The sequence below is a fragment of the Myotis brandtii genome, unplaced genomic scaffold (assembly GCF_000412655.1).
Source record: "Myotis brandtii unplaced genomic scaffold, ASM41265v1 scaffold152, whole genome shotgun sequence".
NCBI lineage: Eukaryota > Metazoa > Chordata > Mammalia > Chiroptera > Vespertilionidae > Myotis > Myotis brandtii.
In genome coordinates, this window is record NW_005355502.1 from 1,411,705 (window position 1) to 1,419,736 (window position 8,032).

The 8,032-nt window shown below is 48.5% G+C and overlaps 1 protein-coding gene across 5 annotated transcripts in view; it reads left to right on the forward strand.

Moving 5' to 3' along the window:
- TMEM159 (transmembrane protein 159) overlaps nucleotides 1-4,731 on the forward strand; it is a 13,508-nt gene extending 8,777 nt beyond the window's left edge. For 2 of the 5 annotated variants that reach the window (XM_014535839.1, XM_005861493.2), the window contains one exon: nucleotides 3,907-4,731. In XM_014535839.1, coding sequence (XP_014391325.1) covers nucleotides 3,907-4,003 — 97 coding nt within the window. In that variant the 3' untranslated portion in view covers nucleotides 4,004-4,731. The remainder of the gene's footprint in view (nucleotides 1-3,906) is intronic. The other 3 variants (XM_014535840.1, XM_014535842.1, XM_014535841.1) reach the window with 3 other exon arrangements.
- Nucleotides 4,732-8,032: the final 3,301 nt, after the last annotated feature.

Sequence of the window (8,032 nt, forward strand, 5' to 3'; positions counted from 1 at the left end):
AAATAATACCCTCACCCAACAGTGTTAGAAGCATAATTGTATGAGGCCAGGTCCTCATCGTTCCCTGCGCACATCGGGCATCACGTGGGAATTCACAGTGGAGTTTCAAACAAAACTATCGCTCTCGTCCACCCACACGACAATTATTGTGTTGTCATGGCAACTCTATGAGGTAGCTATTGATTTGTTCCTTTAGAAAGATGTTCATTAATTTACAGAAATTCAAATTAAGGTATTTTTCTGGGAGGAAGGAGGAATATCCATGTTCTGTCTTGGTCCCTGTTCACATCGCTTGTAAGTCTTGAGCTTGAGGCTTGGAGCTGTTCCTCAGGCGGACGCCTTCCCCAGGGCCTGTGTGGGGACAGCGCTCCATCTGACATTCAGCTGCTGGAGGGACCAGTGGGCCGGGACCTTATGCCTGTAATGGGCCACCATCCTAAGGGGCTCCCAAGGGGATTTTTTTATGCTTGCATTTTGTCCTTGAGGATTTTTGGATCTGAGTTTCAGGTGGGCTGTGACCCGTTGTGCTGCATTTCAGCCCTTGCTGAATTAATTGTGCTCTGGGCCCAGGACCCTTACAGCCACCGGGGAGGCAGGCACTAGCCCCATTTTGCAACAGGGAGAAGGAGGCCAAGTCCCAGCACCAAGTGGCAGGGAAGGGACTCAGATCCAGATCAGGTACTTAAAAGCCTCTTACCCGAGATGTAAAATGACTTTAGGACCGGGGTCGGCAAGCGCGTTCTGTAAGGGGCCAGATGGTGCATTTCAGATTTGGCAGGTCGTGTGGTCTTTGTTGCAATCACTCAGCTCTGGTGCTATGGTGTGAAAGCAACAGACAATTAGCCAACAAAAATGAGTGTCTCTGAGTTCCAATAAAACTTTATTTATAAAAGTAGGCAGTAGGCTAGATTTGGCCCGAGGACTGTGGCGCGCCAGCCCATGCTCTCAGGACTGAGATGCTAAGTTTGGTTTCTACAGAGTAGCCCCTGAGCCTCATGGATATCCCTGCAGTTGCATGAGGCTTCTCATACATTGTTTTGATCGCTGTCAGGCTTGAAGGAGATGAAAGAGGAAATGTTGGTCTGTTTAGCTTATTGAGGTTCACGCCTCTGTGACCACGCCTCTCCCTGCTGCACAGGCTCTGCCACAGGTGCAGCCCCAGCACCACCTGCGGCCACGGAGAGACTGAGACGAGTCAGGGCTGGCTCCTGGCCACTTCCTCCTCCCCTTGTCGGTCATGGAGAGACGGAGATGGAGTCAGGGCTGCTCCCAGGCAAGGTGCTTGGACCCTTGCGCTCTCCACGCGGCAGTGCTCAACCTTTTGTTCCCAGGTCCCATCTTACCTTCTTTAAAAAGATGAGTCTTTTGGAGAATTTTTGTTTATGTGGTTTCAGTGTATCGATAATTATTCAAATGGAGACTTTATAACAGAAATTTGAAAAATATTCATTTAAAAGAACAAAATTACCTGTTGATATACAGAACATATTTTTATGAAAAGTAATTATGTTCCCAATACAAAACGGAAGGAGTGGCCTTGTTTCCCATTTTGCAGAGATCTTTAACGTCTCCTTAGGGCAGTGATGGCGAACCTTTTGAGCTTGGCGTGTCAGCATTTTGAAAAACCCTAACTTAACTCTGGTGCCGTGTCACATAGAGAAATTTTTTGATATTTGCAACCATAGTAAGACAAAGATTTTATTTTTGATATTTATTTTATATATTTAAATGCCATTTAACAAAGAAAAATCAACCAAAAAAATGAGTTCGCGTGTCACCTCTGACACGCGTGTCATAGGTTCGCCATCACTGCCCTATGGGGTGGGCTGTCCTGTCTGTGCGCTGTCCCACGTGTGCTGCCCTGGGCCGGTGCTTGGGGCGAGGAGCCGCCTTCGCAGATGGTGAGGCCTGCTCTGTGCTAGAGCACCGAGCTCGGGAAGTGCAGCTCTTAATGGCCCGTTGCAATGTGAGCTTTTGTCAGCAAGTTCTCACTTCAAGTCATCCTAAGTTCTGAGACTTTAAGCAAAATGGGGCATGAAGCCAGTGTGACCACAGGTAGCTCACCAAGCGCACAGCCTGTGGCGTTGCACCCGTGCTGGGACAAAAGGCGCGCTCGGGGACCTGCTGCACCTCGTTACTTAGAACCCACTGGTCTATCTAGTACTCGCAATAGATCTTTCCAGCCGTGCACGATTTCGTAACTTCGTTGGTCATTGGAGAATATTGGTTCATTGAGTCATGTGGCTCTTCCAATTACACTGTGAAAAATTGGAGCATGAGAGTGAAAAAGACATGTATGTTATGCTATTAAGAAAATAGTTGTCAGTGGAAAGCCCTTGCACAGATGCCTCTCTTGTTAAATAATCCACAGCAGAGAGGGAGAGGAACTGCCCACTTTATTTCATGATGCAAATGGAATTTTGACCCTAAAACAAAAAATAACATAACTAAAATTTTAAAAAAGGAAAAAAGGAAACAAAACTCTAAGTTGGGTTTATGGGAACTAAGCAGTCTTTTGAGGAGCCAGTCGACCTGCCTCCTGTGCAGCTAAGCCAGCCTGAGGAGGAGGCCGCGCTCCTCAGCAGGGCATCGCGAGGCCTCTGGCCCGTGGTGGGGAGAGTGGGGGCAGTTGGTAGAGTCACCACGTTGCTTACGTACGGCGCTTACGTACAGTGCCTGGCCTCCTTACAGCTCTTCCTAAGGGAGATAGGATTCCTTCTCAGCCCTGTGTTATCAGGTAGGAATGCTTTGGCTGTCAAGTAATGAAACCCGAAGCAGACACCAGCTTAGACAAATGGGTTTACTTTATGGCCTAACCAAAAGCTGGAGACACCCAGCGTTCCCCAGGCCCTCTGGCGCCATCACATCCCAGCCACCTGCTTGTGTATTGCCATCTGGAGCCGATCGGTTGTCACCTGATAACCACAAGGAAGATGCTATGGCTCTGGCTGCACCAACTACGTTCAGAGCAGGTGAAGCGAGACCAATTGAGTTCCTTCATCGGCGGAGTCTGCCCTTTCTATCAAGTGAAGTTTTCCCAGGACCTCTCTCCATCCTCCCCAACCAACCTCTGTGGCTAGCGTTTTGTCAGGTGGGTGCTCCAGGCTGGAAGGGCAGGCGATGAAGTGTTTAGTTCTCTCAGCTCCTGAAGGAAAATCTTGTGAGGAGATGCACCTTGGGATTGTGTTTGTCAGCCAGGCTGGTGTGTGATGGGATTGTCAGCCCATAGATCCAGGTAATATCAGCAGCACTACCCTCGGAAATCGCCATCACAGGGGCTAAAAAAGACCCACCTGTTTCTCCTCCCCCACCTCCCTGGTGTTGAATCATCAAGAAATAGTTGACTAATTGGAATCTGAAGATAAGGGTCTGAATCCCAGCTCCACCACTTTTAGCTGTGTGATCTTGAATATACGGTTTAACTTCTCTATTCTCAGATTTCTTTTTCTTTATTTTCTAATGTATTAATTTGAGAGAGAGAGAGAGAGAGAGACAGACAGACATCGATCTATTGTTCCACTTACTTATTCGTTCATTGGTTGATTCTCGTATGTGCCCTGATCGGAGATCGAACCTGCAACCTTGATGTATCAGGACAATGCTCTAACGGTTAGAGCATAACCCACTGAGCCACATGGCCAGGGCTTGAGCTGTTTTATTGGTAAAATAGGGTTCCTCCTTGCTCTGCCTTTCTCCCTGGATTATTGTGAGGATACAGGCAGCACGATATCCAGATAAAAAAAGGGAAAAGGCCATCAGCCCTGTCTCCACGTAGTCATTTTAACTTCTTGTGCCCTTGGTTTCCTCACCTGTGAAACTGGTGTAGCCCCAATCCCGTATGGTGACGGCAAGCAGCTAAAAATAACTATCAAAGCACGTCACATATTCAGCTGTGTACACTCTCAGCCCTGCTCTTTACAGAGGCCCTAGAGCTGACCATTTGCTCTCGTCACAGAACAGACCACTGACACAGAACCCCAGCGATGACGCCAGCCGGCCGTGAAGTCTGCAGGGTTGCAGGGGCCCTACCAGGAATGCCGACGGGCGGACGGAGCCTGTTCCCAGTCATCTTTGGAGGGTTGTCGGAGCATACATGTCGCTGGGATGACGCAGAGGGCCCTGCAGTGGCCCTGTGAGAACTGCCCTGCTCAGCAACTCGGCCACTCACCCCTTCTCCCCATGAGGCAGACTTGCCTTTGGCAGTTTGAGCCCCTAGAACCTGGCGATGGGACCCCAAGGTTGACTTGACCCAAGGATCTTGTGTCCAAGGGCCCAAATTGGGGCAAATGTGGATTGTTTTTTATCTCTTCCTTTTTTTTTAGAAATGGGAGGAGCTGTTTATTTCTCCACTGGTTTGAAACAAGAGTGGGGGTGAGAAATATCCAAACCAGAGCAAGCTCTTCGGTGTTATTAGCTTTTTATCAGAAAGAACAGCAACATTGGACAATAATGGACTCTCAAAGTTAGAACAGCCTTAATTTTATAGTCAAGAGCATTTTTTCAAAAGTCTAAAGGAATAGTATTCACTGCTAACTCCTGTGAAGTGCTTTTACTCTTTGCACTTGATACTTTTGTACTGTTTTAAAGAACTTGTCCTGTTAGGCCATTTTTTAAAAAAGTTCTATGAAAACGCTAAAGGACTACAGAAATTTTTAAAATTCTATGGAATTTCTACTTCAGTGGTTTATTTGCTGTGGCATTTTATTCAATAAATATTTGTTTAGATTTTCATTTTTTTTTTTTTTACTTTCTATTTCCTTTCTCTTTAGACATCAGACCCCCTTGTTCTTTGTCGATTTCATGGCAGATCCTGGTAAGATGGCTTTTTAGTTGCTAGTGGTAGACAATTCAAAGTGGCTTACAAAACAGGAGGCTGAAGGGAGGGATTCATTTCAGCTGGGAAGCCTGGGGCTAGGTCTTGCGGCGCTGCTGGGCCCAGGCTCCCTTCTGCCTCAGCACTGCGTCCCTTGGAGTGAGCTGCCTTTCCGCAGGCCCTCCCTGCACGGCCATCCGGCAGCTCTGGCTTACAGCAGCCTTATGGGTAGCACTTTGTGCGGGACAAGGAGGCTGCTCTTTTCTAATAGTACATACAGGTGTTCGGGTCTGGCTCTGATTAGACAGGCTTGGGTCATGTGAGCAACCCTGGACCAATCCCAGTGACGGGGATGGACTGTGCTGATAGGGCAGGGCTGGGCTGGGCACGCTCTTCAGGAACCCGGGGAGGGGGTAGGTCAGCTCCACTGGTCCCACATAGGGTGGAGGTACTGGGGTGCAGACAGATGGGAGGAGGCTCACAAGGAATGTCAGAAGGAAAGGAAATGTTTGCTAGACAGACAAAAACAGATGTGGGCAGTTTGCCACAGTAGGGCATAAAGGAAGCTTTTCAGCATCTCATGATAGCCACATCTGTCACCAAAAGTGCCTTCCCCTGTACTAGCGAAGAGCTGCCTATCCCTGCCAAGCACGGGGTATGGACATTTTCGGGGAGTGTTCATGGAATGTGCCTTTCCTTCATGTGAGTGTCTACCCCGCTGGGCTCTGGGGTCTGAGTAGAGAAAAATGAGAAGTTTCCTTTCTAATGTGGGAGTCACTTAACAAGCGTGTCGGTTCTCTGTTGTTACATAACAACTTGCCACAAACCACGGACTTACCAGAACACATGTCACGTTTCCTGTGTGGTAGGAGTCCTGGCACGGCTGTCAGGGTCAAAGAAGGGGTCTGAGGGACCTGACGGGTGGGGAAGGACAGACCAGAGGCCTCGGTGCAAAGGCCCAGGGTTGGCAGGAGGGGCTTTGAGTGGAGAAGTGGATTTGAGAGGCAGAGCAGGTTTGACACAGAGAAGGACGATTACGGAGTGTAAAGAAGGCTTGGACGTCGGGGATCTCTGATCACTTCCCATTGGAAGCTGTCTAAGTCCCGGAGAATGTTAAAATTGAAATTTCCATTCTCAGCCCAGTGTGCGTCATGTCTGATTTATTGTGTCCGGGCAGTATTACAATAGAAGAGAAGGCTCTTGGCCGAACCTCTGTGGAAAGGCCGAGTGTGTTAACATTATGGAGGAGACATCCCAAAGGAGTGTTTTTGGAGGGAGTGGGGGACGGAAAAAGAATTCCCCGTGGTGTATATTAGGAAGAGGAGGTAAGCAACACGGAGACCCGGGAAGCTAGACTGAGGGAGGCATCCCAGCTGGCTAGTCCCAGCTGGCTCCGGAGGGAGGAAGACAGTCTGATTTGTGTGGTGGGCGTCCCCTGAGAGGAAGACTGTGGAACCTGGTCCCTGGGCAAAGGCGGGATTGGAGAGGATTCCTGGCCTAGCGCTAGGTCTTTTGTCTGAGACGGCAATGAGAAATCTGGAGGGTTGATCCAGTTGTCACTTACCGGAGACGAGGTGAGCTGGCGTCCTCCTGGGCTGGTCCAGAGGCCCATACGGGAGGGAGGCCTAATGGAGGCGGTGATCGCGTCACCGAGTGGGGTGCGGAGGTGAGCCCAGGTCAAGCTGCTGCTGCCTCCTGCTCTCCGGGTAGCAAACTCAGGGTGACCAGTCCCCGGGCGATGGCTCCCCTTCCCTGTGGAACCCTCCCAGGTTTTGGCACCAAATGTTAGGGTTGCTGAAGGGGGAACACATGAGGCCAAAAGAGGTAAAGAATTATAAATGTATTAGGTCATCTGGATACCAGATGGGCTGAGCCCCAAAATGGTGCCAGCACCCAGGGACAGGGAGTCAGAGGTTTTAAAGGAGTCTAAACGGGTTTTTTCTGGGCAGAGAATTCTCTGGGCGGGTCTGGATCCTGGGAAGGTCTGGAGGGGAAGAATAATGGTCTTAGCAAGTGGAATGTGGTCTAAGGGAAAGGGAATGTTGGTTGAAGTGGCCTGGAGGTCAGTTCCCAGGGGAGGAGTATTGCTTCTACAGTGGGGCCTTGACTTACGAGTTTAATTCATTCCGTGACGGAGCTCGTAACTCAAATTACTCGTATGTCAAATCTTAAAGTGAACGAGTGAGACACGTGATGCTGGGCTGATGTTGTGGCGTTCACTGTGACATTCGCTGTGCCGACTAGCGGTGGGGTATCTGAAGCTGGCTCGTAACCCGAATTTTAGCTCGCAACTCAAAGCAAAAAATCGGCCGAGAGACGGCTCGTATCTCGAAAAACTCGTTAGTCGGGACACTCGTAAGTCAAGGCCCCACTGTATTTGATTAGACCTAACATTTTAAAGCCTGGTGCCTTGCTGTAGGCGACGTGGTTCATGGCAGTCTTTTCAGGTAAGGAATGAAGGTTGCTTTCCTGAGAGAAAGCGACAAGAAGGGACCTCAAGACATCACTGGGGACTTCAAGAACTTGAGGAATTCACCAAGTCTGCAGGTACTGCAGCAAACCTGATGGCAGCCAGGTGGCTCCGCTTCTTGGCCCTGAGGGGCTAATTAAAGCACAATCATGAGATTCCAGCAAAGCAGGTTTTTAAAAGCCCATATAATCAATTGCTATCCTTATTGTGTTTGTGCAAATAATCAGGCCAAATTGTAATTAGACTTACTGCAGTGAATAAATTGGGTCTTGATTTAGCTCTTTAATAAAAATAAGGGTGATTTTACAGGGAAAATGTGTTTCAATAGATTCCATACACGTAGTTATGAATGTTAGATTCTAGTTCAGTTCATTATCTTCACAATTTTAATGTTTTTATGTCAATCAATTTGGCCTAGTCAGGGATATTGCCCCAAAATTAACAGAAAGGGCCACAAAGAATAGTGAAAGTCAAATTCATGGGACTACCTGCTAAAGAATATAAACTGGTATACCTGGCTACTTCCCTTCATAGGACCTTTAACATTCCTATTCCTCATCCTTGTTTTTGGCCCATGTATTCTGCACCATTTTTCATCTTAAGGACCACTTTGAGCCTTCGCATACCAGTCCCTCAGGGAAATCATGCTGCTGCAACCCCTCGGTCCAACCAGGAGGAATCTATACAGTGTTCCAGCCGACTACAAGCAAAACCCATCCCCCTGTGATATCAATGTCCCCCCCTCAGCA